Source organism: Solenopsis invicta, chromosome 10 (assembly GCF_016802725.1).
Source record: "Solenopsis invicta isolate M01_SB chromosome 10, UNIL_Sinv_3.0, whole genome shotgun sequence".
NCBI classification, from domain to species: domain Eukaryota; kingdom Metazoa; phylum Arthropoda; class Insecta; order Hymenoptera; family Formicidae; genus Solenopsis; species Solenopsis invicta.
In genome coordinates this window covers 3,243,490-3,257,564 of record NC_052673.1, presented here as the reverse complement: position 1 = coordinate 3,257,564, position 14,075 = coordinate 3,243,490, and the positions used below count along the sequence as shown (strand labels likewise).

The 14,075-nt window shown below is 45.4% G+C and overlaps 1 protein-coding gene across 1 annotated transcript; it reads right to left on the bottom strand.

Moving 5' to 3' along the window:
* Window positions 1-11,980: 11,980 nt before the first annotated feature.
* On the bottom strand, window positions 11,981-13,664 carry LOC105200607. The gene is made up of 2 exons (XM_011168242.1): window positions 13,059-13,664; window positions 11,981-12,970 (listed from the first exon to the last, which is right to left on the bottom strand). Exons 1-2 carry the CDS (start codon window positions 13,662-13,664, stop codon window positions 11,981-11,983), a joined length of 1,596 nt encoding a protein of 531 aa, XP_011166544.1.
* Window positions 13,665-14,075: the final 411 nt, after the last annotated feature.

Below are 14,075 nucleotides of genomic sequence, written 5' to 3'. Positions count from 1 at the left end.
AGCGATTAATGCAATCAACAGCTGTAACAAAATACATAATTAAATTATAAATTATAATTGTATACCCCTATAACCATTTCTGCAACTGCAAAGGTTGGTAACAGATTTTGGTCGGTATATGGTCCGCATACATTGGTATTTCCGGTATTGTTAGCAGATTTGTACCAAATATACTACAACCTTCTTGGCAGAGTACATGACAAATTGGCATTGAAAAGCAAGCAAATCTGTTGAAAGTTTTGACGAAAAATTTATAACAAATATTAAACAAGTTTGCTATTGCAAAAATGTTAGCAATTTTCACACAAAAATACAATATTATCCCTTTGTCAAAATACACGACAGATTGGAAGTTGACAGTAAACAGATCTGTTGTATGTATGATTGAAAAATTGATGACAGATGGTAAGCAAGCTTGCTATTACGAAAATGTCAGCATTTATCACACAAGAATGCAACATTAGTTGAGTTCCGTAAAACGCATAATGCGCATGACATAATCCTTAAATTGTTGATCATCAAAAGTTGAACAAGGATAAAATATTACATTATGCACATCATGCTCTCTTTACAAAATTTGGCCATTATCTTTTTGTCAAATAATTATGCAACTAATTTGTTTATAATAATTATGACAACTATAACAATTAGGAAAGCGTCATATATGTTTCTTTAGTAATTTTTCCCGGTGAATTGATTGGTGCAATCAGTTTTTCTCTACAATTAGTTTTAACAATTTGTTTATAACAATTAATTGCAAAATTGATTTTTGCAACATACTTTTTACGTCAATAATGTTTTCCCACATAGAACTAAAACCTCCAATGGACGTCTAATGGACGTTTGCCGTGGATGTTCGGATCTTCCAGTGGACCTCCCATGGACATTCAATGGACGGCCTACTAGGCATCCACAGTTCCGCATTGTGCACGTCCATTGGACGTCCATTAGACGTTAACAATGGATGTCCATTAGACGTTACGTGGATCATTAATAAAGGGTTCATAGAGCCTAGTGGATGACAAACCGACGTCACGTGGATTATTAGTAGAGGCTTTATGGAGTCTCAGCAGACGTTACATGGATTATTAAAGGACGTGTGTCGTGGAGGTTCGGACCTTCAGTGGACGTCTAATGGACGGTAAAAAAATTTTTTTCTAAAAAGATTTTATTATTTTTATAGCTTAATCTGTATTCACTGTTACACATAAAACATTTTAATTCACTAATTACAATTACGTATTATTTTATAAATTTTTGAAACGCATCGGCGCCAGTGGGATTCGAACCTAAGATCTTCGGAACGATAACCTAGTATCTTAAACACTGAGCTAAACGTACACTTGTGAGATTGTTAATAAAAAGTTGAGAAAAGATTGTTAATAAATATTAGAAGTAAAGCTCATTTGAACAAGAAAAAACTGGCATCTTAAGTATCGCGCGAACACTCTTACTAACTTTTTGTTTATTTAGCCTTAGATATTTTTAATATAATTTATATAAATAATTAAAACCTGTTTTTGCCCATGGCCAAATCAGTCAAAAAACAACAATTAGAAATAGTATCGGAGCATGAAAAAACATTAATGACGTAAAGAGCTCGTTGCCAAAGTTAATTTTGCAATTAATTGTTATAAACAAATTGTCGAAAATGACTGTAGAAGAAAACTGATTGCGCCAATCGATTCACCGGGAAAAATTACTAAAGAAACATATATGACGCTTTTTTAATTATCATAGTTGTTAAGCTTTGTGTATACGATGCTAGAAATTGGTCCGAGATCTCGAACGGAGAGAGAATTGACCAATCGTATTTAGAAAAATTAGGCCAATTGATTAATAGGATTGGCCAATTCTATCTCTCGGACCGATTTCTAGTATCGTGTACACAAGGCTTTATAATTGTTATAAACAAATTAGTTGCATAATTGTTTTAATAAAGAGATAATGACCAAATTCCGTAAAGAGAGCACATGATGTACGTAATGTAACATTTTATCTTTGTTTAACTTCCGGTGATCAACAAGGATTACGTCATGCGCATTATACGCTTTACGGAATCTAACTTCTATGATGGAAGTAAAATCTCATGAAGCTATAAAGATTTTATGGACTTCTGGACAAATGGATGTCCATTTGACTTCCATAGCGGAAATAAAATCTCATGGAGCTATATATGTTTCATGGACTTCTAATGAATGTCCATCTGACTTCTACCATGAAGATAGACCTTCCATGGAACTATGGAAGGGTGATAGACATCCACTGGAGGTCAATTTCTATATAGGTCTGTTCTCAATTTAAAATCGTTTTAAACACAATCTTAATAAGCTAATACGGCTATTTGACAATGAATGAAAGATGGTACATGTATTTATAAGACGATCTAATAGCTCCTGCACACTGGACGTGGAAACGCTTGCCGCGACGTAAGCGTTTCCGCATCCAGTGTGAAGGAGACATAAATGTAAGACCAAACTACTATGGAGATTTCATGGACTAATGCACGTCCATCTGACTTCCATAATGGAAATAAAATTTCATGGAGCTATGGAGATTAGATGGATGTTTAATGGACGTCCATCTGACTTCCATGATGGAAGTAAAATCCCATGGAGCTATGGAGGTTTCATGGACTTCTAATGTTCGTCCATCTAACTTCCACCATGGAGATAGACGTCCCATGGAGGTATGGAAGGGCGATGGACATCCACTGGAGGTCAATTTCTATGTGGGTTCCTTCTTGCTTTCGCTAACTTTCAAACTTTTACCTATTTTATTTTAAGTGTACACTAACTCAGAGAGTTTAGGAACAGAAAACAAACGGAAAATTACAGTGGCATAGCAAAAATAAAGTATTTTAGATTTAACAGAACCAAATAATTGCTTACCCATAAAATGTTTCGTCAAAATAATTTTCAATATTTTTTTGTTTGTATGTTGACGATTTGCAGCCTTCTACAAAACAGTAAATCACCATTTTGATGCGTGTTAATATTTACTTGCAGGAAACAAAAATTTTTCGCTACAATGTATAATATGTACTTAGCATTGCATTCAACTGCATGACACATAACAGATACGTTACAAAAAATCGTTCCAATATTCATCACTTATCTATTGATGTCGCGACACATCTTGGGCGACAATATCTTGCGAGATATCGTAAGCATTAGCAGTCCATACTTATATAGTCAAAGCATTGGACCATTTTTCTTCAGAGCTTGTGAAACTGTTAATGAGGATCGATATCGGTGGATGTTGGCACACTTTGTTTTATCACAAATGCGTGAAAAACGTCTTAAAGAATTTTGGTTTCAACAAGATAACGCGACACATCACACTGCGCGCTCAATAATGGACTATTTGCGTCGGAAGTTCCCAGGACGTGTGATGCCAAAAAAAGGTGATATTAACTGGCCACCAAGATCGCCGGGTTTGACTGAATCAGACTTTTTTTGTGGGGATTCTTGAAGAGTAAAGTCTATGCCAACGAGCCGAAGACCATAGAGCTTAAAAACAACATTTGAGCCGAAATCACAACGATATCGCCCGAGACGCTGGTATATATGATGGAAAATGCCGGAGAAAGAGCTCGTTTTTGCCTCAATAATAAGGCGAACATTTGATTGATGTTATTTGTAGAAACTAATTAAAATAAATTGTAATTAATCAAATTTAATAAAAAAATACGACTTGGTAAAATCTATTAAAAATTCTTTAAGTTATTCAATACTTCCACCGACCAAATTGAGATGGCGCACCCTGTATCACGAGGCGCAATTGCGTTTCGCGCTAATGAAGGCAAGCGAGAAAGACCGATCCTCTTTTACGCGAGTCAGCGAGTTCAAGCATAACGAGATTGTCAGATCTCAGTAACGGCTAAACCGATCAAGTTCTGAGTAATTTCAATCGAACTTACTCGGCTTGAAGAAAATTGCATAATAAAAGTGTTTTTAATTTTTTTCTCTGTGCCCTACGAGCGAAGATATTGTGACCCAAAGTCCAAATCTTAACGTTACATTCAGATACGTCGTTCTCATCGTCTCAGGAATTCTCCTTTTTACATTTTCGACGCAGAGTAGCGCTGGCTACTACACTATCATAAAGTCAGTAGATTTATAAAGTAACGCAATTATTCCACCATTGTGGCTCCAACACGCGGCACATTTAAAACGTGCATATGTGTATGAATGTATTTAAACAAGAAAGAAAATCATAAATTATATGAAAGCGTTTTTATTTACGATGATTGTTCTTATTTACATATGACTTTATTGTAATGCTTCTACTACTATATTTGTTTAATTCCATAATATCAATATTTTCTTTGTTTAAAGTAAAATAAATGCATGCTATAACAAATGTTTTGATAAGTTTAAAAATAATATTATGGCAAGATGGCACAATGTCTGTACAACAACTATTTAAAAACATTTGTACAAACTCGACAGGTTTTAATTTATTAGAAATTAGGTTACGTTCATTTTTTTTCTAAATAATAACTCACGTTCATGTACAATGTTATACACTTTTATGCTTGGAAATATTAAAACATTTTCCTTAAATTCTCTTAATCTAATAAAAAAACTTTGATTATTTTGATCATTTCTGCAATCAGTTATCAAAGTATTAAAACTTTGATCGCAATGTTTAAAATTTTTCTTAATTTTAAATAATAAGGCATCTGTTAAGTAATATAATGAAGTTTGCATCGCTTAAATCAGTCTCATCTCTGAGTAATGGTTCATATATTATATCATCCAATAAATCTTTATCAACAGTCTGCTCGCATTGCACTTCTATAAAAGCATTTTTTAAGTCACAATTTTTTATCTCGTTACAATATTGAATTAGCTGATAAAAATCAACAATCGAGTAATTGATACAATTAACACAAAGTTGAAACTGCGATAAACTAACAAGTCTTAAAGTTTATTTGAACTCACGTGCATCTGGAGCTGCTTTTCTAGCTTGTATGACGAAAAATAGATTTTCTAAAGCGTCTTGCATAAATCTGCCTAATAATAAAAAGTGGAACTTTTCTTTTTCTAAATATTCTATTTGCAAATCTAATGTCATTTGTGTACAAAATAATCAGCCACTTTGGAACGGTTTCCATTTTCCATCTCCGACTGTAATTCCTTGAAGAATATCCATAAAATCTTTAAAAAATGTAATAGTATTTTTGTAAACATGTTCATTATAATAGGACAATGCGAGCTTCTGATGTCTACTAGTCATAATTTTGAATCATTTGTATATAGTTTCAAGAAACCAGTGGTTTTATGTATCAGCAATACGTTTATTACAATAGTTATATAATATTAATACAATATAACAGCAGCAACATCATCATTCAATTCTCGTAATCTTAAAGCTACATTTATTTTGCCAAAATGCGATGGATTAATGGCGTTTTCTGTCAAACGTGGACACAGTTTCAAAGTATCATTTTTGTCTAAATTATATACTTCGCAAATGGGTATTATGAAAACTTTATTGTGTGGTAAGTTATATTTTCTGATAAGCATTTTGTTAAAATAAAATATATTGCCTGTTATTAACGAACAAGCGACATTTTTAAAAACGTGAACTGTGAATCTGGCATAACAAACAATTTCTCTTCATAATTGCATGGATGTGGAATGTAATTATTTTACTGTATTTATTAACTATAATATTCATAATATTCGATCAGCTTTTGTTCTGTGCTCCCATGTCAGAAATTACTACTTTTACTTTTAATTCGATATCATTCGCTTTTTTAATTGTTACGTCCGCCGGTTCGTGAACTGACATCGTAATGGTTTTAATGTCGGCAGTTGTAATGATTTTGGGTGATATGCCCATCCTCATGACAACAATTAATTTATTTGTTTAAATTATTTTCTTTTATAAAGAGATTTGTTTTGTATGAGTGTTTTGATTAAAAGGTGGAATTTTTACGTTACGTGGAAGAGGGTGCGTGGTACAGGAAGTGAAAAAGAAAGTGCTAGAATTTGTCTCAATTTACAACTTTTTATTACTTATAAGGTAGGGGTTGTTCTTACAACGGTAGTTCTAATACATTATGTGTACGCGTCACAATAATCGAAATTTTAGTCAGAAAGAAAAAAAAAGGGGTAGAAAAGGAAAAGAAAAAATAAATAGAAAAAAAGGGAAAAAGAAGAGGGGGGAGGGTGGATTACGATGCCTCCGAGTTTTTGAGGATTTTATGGACATCTCGAGGAGACCTCAAGATCGCCTTGCCGAATGGCAGGATTTGCAGCGAGCATTTTACTCTCTCTATTGTTTTTACCGTTGGTTTTTCTGGTTTGTTTGTGGGAGAGTCTCCGGGTGAAAGTCGCTTCCTTGACATAAATTTTAGAGGCAAGAGTCATGTGGCCTTTCTCTGGGATACGAAATTAGAGAGGAGCCTGGTTGATATATTGCATACCTCCAGTTCCCATTTCGATGCCATAAGCAATCGTTGGGGATGCTTTTGTTGTAAGTTTATCTAGCATAAGATAAAAGTATTGACCTTCAGTAAGGTATCCCGTTAAAGGATAACTCCATGTGACTCTCACTTTATTCTTATACCTGCTACATATTTGCGCACGCGCGTAACAAACGACATCCGGTAGTTGAACGTCTTCTTGTCTTTCTATGACGTACCATTCTGTTCTTATTGCATTTATGATGTTCGGATCATCAAGTGCTTCTCCTTTAATTGCATAGCCTTGATTCTTAAGAGGTAAACCACATGACTTCGCACGTGGTAAATTCTCATGTTTCAAAACAGCTTCATGCGTTAAAGGTACAATTTTCATATCACCGAAGATATCTCTATTCGCTAACTTAAAAATTACATAATAAGCGTCAGAATGTTGTCTTTTGCCTTTAATTGAGCTATACTCAAAAAGGTCTTTCCTCAAGTCTTCAAGATTCAAGTTCGCCTTGTGATAAACACATCTGACTGAACTGATCTTCTCAGGATCAAAGACCCTGTTTAATGCAAATAATGCATTTCTGTCCAATCTTGAAGGCTGATAATTGAAACTGAAACCCTCACCAGGTAATGGCTGAAATTCTTTCGAATCCATCGCTTGAGTTCTAGTTTTACGACTACCAGTTTTACTTTGGGGTAGGTTTCTGCCTCCGGTAAACTGGGTTTCTTTTTTTGAAATCTAACGCGTTTTGGATCGCCTGCGCCACGCGTTCTATGAAAAAGCCGGGGTAGGATTCTGGCTCTTGGGTTTTATACTGAGAAGTATTTGGACCTTTCGCGGGGGAGGTTGCCTCCTGCTCTTGTACCCTTTGAGAAAATATGGTGGGATCGAAGGTTCCGAAGGTGGTGAGTACGGTTTTTAATCCCTTCAAAAAGGCGCGTTGGCCGGCTTGCTTTCTTCGATGGGTCTTTCGGTTTATGGTTTTGACTGAAAACATTTTTTTTTTTTTAAGTTAGTTTTGAAACCCTTGCAAGTAGCGATATTAAATATTATGATTCTTACCGTTTCCCCGTGTATTGGAAAGAAAAGAGATAGAAAGTGTGCGTGTGAGAGTGCCTGTAATAATTTTGCAGAGACTAGGCGTGATTGAAGTTTTCCTCTAGAAAAAAAATAGTGTTAAATATTAAGAGAAAGACGGAACCATAAGACAAGGTCCTTTCATATTGAAGGTTTTTCATCGGGAACTAGCGACGATCTACTTCTTCCTCTATTTTAAAAGATCTAGTATTTTGAAAAGAGTTTATAGGATCAAAGCTGCGGAGGCGCTATTTGAGCGGAAACTCAGGAGCGTGCATCTGTGTCCCATTTAGGATGGAATTTTTTTTTGTCTTGAACAGGGTCTAAAGAGGCGCTGTTTGAACGGTGGTTCATTTAGGACACGACCTGGTCCCCCTCAATGTAGGCCACCTTCTCGTGGTGAGGGAGCTCCCGTTTCCCTAGCGGGAAGCGGGTCTAAGAGCTCACCACATGTCCCTCCACCGGGAGTGGCATGTTTTTGGGCAGGTTGCGCGTATCGGCGACGCGTCATCCTGGACTTTGGACGGAGAGATGCGGCTGCGTCACGGGCGAAGCGGTTATGGTTCAAAAAGACAGGCGCAGAGCTTCCGGTCAGGGGCGCAAAACCTCGATCGGAGGCAAGAAGCTCCCTAATTAGAGCCAGGGGCAGAGATACCCTTAAGCCGTTTCGTAACTGGACAAGGCTGGTGTCTCCCTAAAGAAGTCACGCGGGGTGTTAATTCACCTGCCCGGACGTGCGATTTTCCGGAAGAGTCGGAGGAGGGACTTATAACGTAGCGCTCAAGTTCCGAATCTGAAGGCAATCAGTCTTGGTGCCACCGCGTTGGCACCCGGGTGTGGGACTCTTAGGTGTAGCGGCCTTGGCCGGTACTGCACCCGAACGGTCATCATCCCGCTAGTTAGCAAATCCCACGATGGGAGTTATGCCACGATAGGAGTTATCCCACGTCGGGATTACTGGGTAGGATTCCTGTCTTGCAAACCGTTGCAAGGCGGGTACTCAAAGACGGCGTGGGGATTCTCTGAGGCACGAGCTAGGCGGGGGAATGGAAGGTGGAAAGGTCACTACCCGGGTGGCCCAAAGCCCGACATCGCCCCAACAGGGATTTGCATTCCCCCTTATATAAAAACTCGGATGCAGGTACACGGGTAGGAGCGGTGGATAGACGCTGTGGTCTTCCGAGATCAAAGGGAGTCGCTGATGTCATACACCGCAAACAGGTAACTTTCTCTGTCTGTATACATAACCGGAGGCATAGGGGGGCGGGGTAAAGGGGGAACGTAGCTTTGCGCGCATTTTTCGGATAGGTGGAGGTGGATTGACGCAGTTTTCACACTGAAAGGGCTGTGAGTTCATGTGTCACACATCGGCCAGCAGGGGTTTGCCTTCCCCTAGTTTAAAACTAGGAGGCAGGGACACGGGTAAGGGCGGTGGATAGACACGGTAACATACAGGTATCAAAAGTATGCCGCTGATGTCACACATCGCCACACAGAGATCGATGCCTCCCCTGTATAAAATGCGAAAGTAGGAAAACGGGTAGGGGTGCTGACCGAAGGAGGGACCGGAATCTTGAACTCATGCAGCACCAATAAGGGCCCGCCAGTCCCCTGGATAAAAAATCGTTAGGTCGCGATTCGTCTTTTTTAGGTTAAGTTAGCATTGTCTCCACGATGGGAGAGGCAGGCACTTGGGCAGGCACTTTCTCGCAACTCGCTGCGAGGAAGATGATTCTGAGTCGGCGGGGGTTTTCCCAAGTCGCGGGTTAGGCTGGGGACGGAAAGTGGAGGGACATAGTCCCGAAACCTTACACCACACCAACAGGGGTCTGCATTCCCCCTCGTATAAAAACTCGGATGCAGGGAGACAGGCAGGCGGAGGTGGATAGACAATGTCTCCCACGGAAGGGAGTCGTTTGTCACACACCGGCCAGCAGGGGTTTTCGTCTTCCCCTAGTCTAAAACTCGAAGGCAGGAACACGAGTAGGTGGATTGACGCAGGCCTACCTTTAAGAAAAAGCGCGTATGTCGCACATCGGCCAGCAGGGGTCTGCCTTCACCCTAACATAAAAACTCGGAGGTAGGAAAACGGGTAGAAGTGATGAATGGTAGAGGGATCCGGATTCTGAAACTATTCATCGGTAGAAGGGACTTGCCTTCCCCAATCGTCAGGCAATCGGGTTCAGGGTGCTACTCGCCAATGTCGAGAGCGTCCCTGGGAACTATGGCGTGGCCTGACCGATGGTTTAGAGTTCGGCTATCGCACGACTCGTTGTCGCACATAAAGGCTTGGGTCGGCCTACCCTATGCTGGATCGTATTGACGATCCCGACCCTTTTTTTTATAGTTGGGAAACGCCTTTATGGGTCGCCGGTCCTGTGGAGACAGGAACGCGGGGTATGTGAGACTCGTCGACCTAACTAGTAGCCGATGTACTCACTAAAACCCAACTTATTCCGGCGTTTGGGCTCGGGACGGATTGCAGGATCGAACTAAGCATGCACCGCGACCCGTCCTAGCCCAAACAGGTTCCCGCCCGAGAGCAGGAACCCCCCTACTGAGTTAGCGGCCAGAGCTCAACCGAAATCGAGCCCCAGCCGCGCAAACCGGGATGCCGGGTATGCGTCGGATCCCCTTGGAAGAGGGCCCTAGGTACGCACACCCGCATCCCAAGCCCCGAAACAGGTCAGCCGGGCAACTACCCCGCCGCTGATTCTGCCCGAGGCGTACCTCCTCAACAGTGGAGAGGGTAGGGCTCTCTGTCTGGTCTAGCCGGCGTTGTGAGAGTCCCCCCCACTGTTCCTTCTCGGCTCGGCTCAAACCTTCGGGTGAGGGGAGCAATGAGCCGCGCCGGCGGGCTCTCACGGCGAACTCTTGAGGGCAGGGAGAAGGCGGCGGAGTCCACCCTCTTCCTATCCTGTCCTACCTACTGAAGGGGGGGGTGGAGAGAGAGGAGGGCCTGCTATTGTTGTTGCAGGTATACCCTCCTCCGTCTCCCCCCCTCCGTCTTCTCTCCGGCGAGGCCAAGGGGTTGTTTTCCCTCTGTCTCTCCGCCTCTTCCTTCTGCCTCATAACAGTGAGGCAGAAGGAATTCACCGCGTTCCAGCCCTCGGGCCCGTCCAACATTTTCCTTACAATGACAGGGAGGGAGAGGTCCACCCCTATCCTGTCGGTGAGGACACGGCGCTCACCGGCCCACGCGGGGCATTCCGCTAACGTTTGCTGCGCCGTGTCCCTCTCTTCTGGGCAGTGGTGGCATTTGATGGAAGCCTCTCGCCCAACCTTCTCGTGCAGGTACTCTCCGAAGCAACCATGCCCGCAGAGCACCTGCGTTGTGTGGAAGGAGAAACTCCCACTCCCCCTCCCAACCCATTTCTCTAGGACAAGCCCGAAGGCCTCGGTCACCCTAAGTCCGGCCCTGGTATGGGAAAGTTTTTCCCGCCAGTGCCGGATATCCTCCAAACGGGCCGTTTCTCGCTTCGCGGCCACCAAGTTTTGTGTGACCGGCTCGCCCCTCCGGGCGAACTCCTCCTTCCATTCGTAAATTTCGGATAGAAACCGAGCTAGATACACCCAGGGGGTTGAGCCAACCAACACACACGCCTCCTCCCAGGGGACGGTGCCGTACGCCCGCGCGACCCTGATGGCCATTCTCCGCTGACCCCTGTACAGGAGCCGGCAGTTCTCTGCAAAGGCCATCAGGGCGTCACACCACACGGGCGCACCGTATAGCGCGATAGAGCGCACCACCCCGATGTAGAGGCGGCGAACCTTCTCGCACGGACCCCTCAGGTTGGGCATAATGCGGCTAAAATTAGAGACCGCATCGCCCAACCTGCTGGCCAGCTTCTCAAAGTGGGGTTGGAAACCCCATTTCGAGTCGAGGATCAGTCCCAGATATTTCATCTGGGACTTTATCTCGACTCGGGTTTCCTCCACCATCAGCGACCGATATCGCGGTTTTTTCTTGCAACGCCCCCCCGAACCAGATGGCCTCGGTTTTTTCGAGGGCCACCTTTAGGCCCAGGAGGCGTATGCGTTTCAGCACCATGCTAAGGCCTTCCTTGGCCGCGCGTCTCGCCTCGCCCCAGGTATCCCCCGGAGATGACGACGAGGGTGTCATCTCCGGGGGATCGAGTCGGCGTAACACACCAACGACACCCCCGCAGGGAGGTGGTGATCGAGTGCACGATCATAACCAACATCCCACAAGATCGGTTCTAAAACCGACCCCTGCTGTGGTACCCCCCTGCTGACCATACAGCGCATGGTATTGCCATCCCGGTCCCGGCACATGACCATCCGGTCACTGAGGTAGGCCCCAACCAGCTCCTCCAGATAGAGAGGGACATTGAATTTCCTGAGTCCCTCTCTAATCTTACCCCAGGGCAGGGTGTTAAAAGCATTTGCTATGTCCCGACTCACAGCCAGCACCACCCTGCCCCGGGATACCGCCCTCTCGACCCGGGATCTCAACCGCCGAATAGCTCCGACGGTTGATCTCCCAAGACGGAACCCGAACTGGTTGGGCGATAGGCTGGGGTCCCCGACTCCAAGTTGCACGTAAGGCGAGACCCCACGATCCTCTCAAGTAACTTGCCCACATCTGCCAATAGGCAGATGGGGCGGTTGGCCGAGGGGTCACCCGCGGGACGACCCGCTTTGGGTATCAAGACCAGCCTGGCCTCCTTCCAAGGGGTGGGGAATCGCCCAGACTGCAGACACCTATCGAACAGTTGTCTCAAGCGGTCCCCCAGAGCTCGCAGGGCGATAGCACACACCTTCTCAGGAATACCGTCCGGGCCCGGGGCGGTATTCTTCTTCTTCATTTTCTCTATCGCCCTGTCGAACTCCTCCCTGGAGACCTTGAGGCCCTCATCACAGGCTATTCTGGTCTCGATGGCGGCGGGATCCCGCGCGCGGTCCACCTCTTTGTCGTTCCCCGGGAAAAGTGCAGACGTGACGTTCCGCAGGAGACCTGGATCGAGAGTTTCTGTCGTGGGGGGCGACGCTGGCCGGAGTTTGTTCCTGACCAGCCGATAGGGGCGCCCCCACGGATCACCATCCAATGTATTAAGAAATTCCCCCCAGGCATTGGCCTTTGCTTCCGCAATGGCCGCCTGAAGGGATTTCTTGTACGCCCTGTATGTTTCGTACAGAGTGGCCGCCGTCTCTCGATCCGGGTTCCGTCTTCGACGACGGTGCCTGGTGTAACGGCGACGCGCGGAGTTGCAACTCTCACAAAGAGCCGCAATCTCCAGCGTCCACCAGTGCACCGCCTTTTTCCCCTCCCGAGGGGACGACCGGCGGCAGGGCATAGCCGCGTTGCATATTTGCGACAGGGCCTCCCCAAACCAGGCCGCCTCGGCCTCCATGTCGCCCTGCCCTTCTGCCGGGGGCTCCTCCCACGACTTGGCAATAGCAGCCGCATATGCCAGGTCGGCATCCAGCAGCCTTAAGGCCTATTTGGGAGGAGCCCCCTCGTCTCTCGTGGGATGGTCGGGTCCAGGCCTTCCTGATCCCGGAGAGGAGACCTCCATCACCACGTACCTGTGGTCGGAGAGGGTCTCCTCGTCCGAGACCATCCACCTGCTTATCTCCCGGAAGGCCTCCGCCGAACCGAGGGTCACATCCACTATTGAGCTCCCGCGCACTGACATGCAGGTTGGCTCTGACCCCCGGTTGACGATGTGGAGGTCTAGCGCGACGAATCAATCCCCCAACATCTCGCCCCTCGTGTCCGAGCCCCAGTCCACGGACTTTGCATTGAAGTCGCTCGCGACCACGACCCAGTTTACATCTGGGCGCAGCCAACGGACGACCTCCCCAATCTCGTCCAACTTGGACTCGAAGTCCTCGAGTGAGATGTTGGGGGACACGTAGACCCCCCACAAAGACCCAACCATCCCAGAGGCAGGCGACGTAACCTTTGCCTCTCTCACCGGGGACCAGAGAGGCTCCGGCATCGTTGCCCCCCGACACGATAGCGACCAGCCCCGCCGTGTCCCCCCTCCACCTGGCGTCTACGGAGGGGACGGCGTAAGGCTCGGCCACTATCGCCAACTCTATGTTCCACTCCGCCATGGTCTGGGCCAAGAGGTCTTGTGCCCTGGAGGAGTGGTTAATGTTGGCCTGAAGGAGACGATGACTAGCCATTAACAGGCCATCGCCTCCTCCAGGCTACTTCCCATCGCTGTTGTTGGGCACGGTTCAGGCCGTGTCTCCGCCTCTGCCGTAGCCTCCATTGGGACCTAGCTGTTTGCGAGGCCCGGAGGAGCCCCGCTCTTGTTTCTAGTGGGGTTTGGGCCTTTGAGGGGTGGTGCCCCTTTCTGGCCCTTCGCCCCATCCCTCCTAGCAGGAGGTGGGGAGCACGCCAGCCCACTAAAGCGGTGATCCGCCGGCCTGCCCAACTCCTTACATAGTGGGCAGCTCGCTGCCCCCTCGCAGCCGCCGGCAAGGTGACCGGCCTGGCCACATCGGTAGCACAGGTCGCTCCGGTCAATTTCCGACGTGCACGCGGCCACCGTGTGGCCAGATCGAAAACACCTGAAACATTGGACGGGCCTG

Excerpts from the sequence above, each read along its gene's own strand:
- LOC105200607 (XM_011168242.1), bottom strand. The coding sequence starts at position 13,664 with ATGGCTAGTCATCGTCTCCTTCAGGCCAACATTAACCACTCCTCCAGG. Across the intron at positions 12,971-13,058 it reads GAGACCCTCTCCGACCACAG|GCCTTAAGGCTGCTGGATGC; the intron begins GTACGTGGTGAT and ends CCTCCCAAATAG.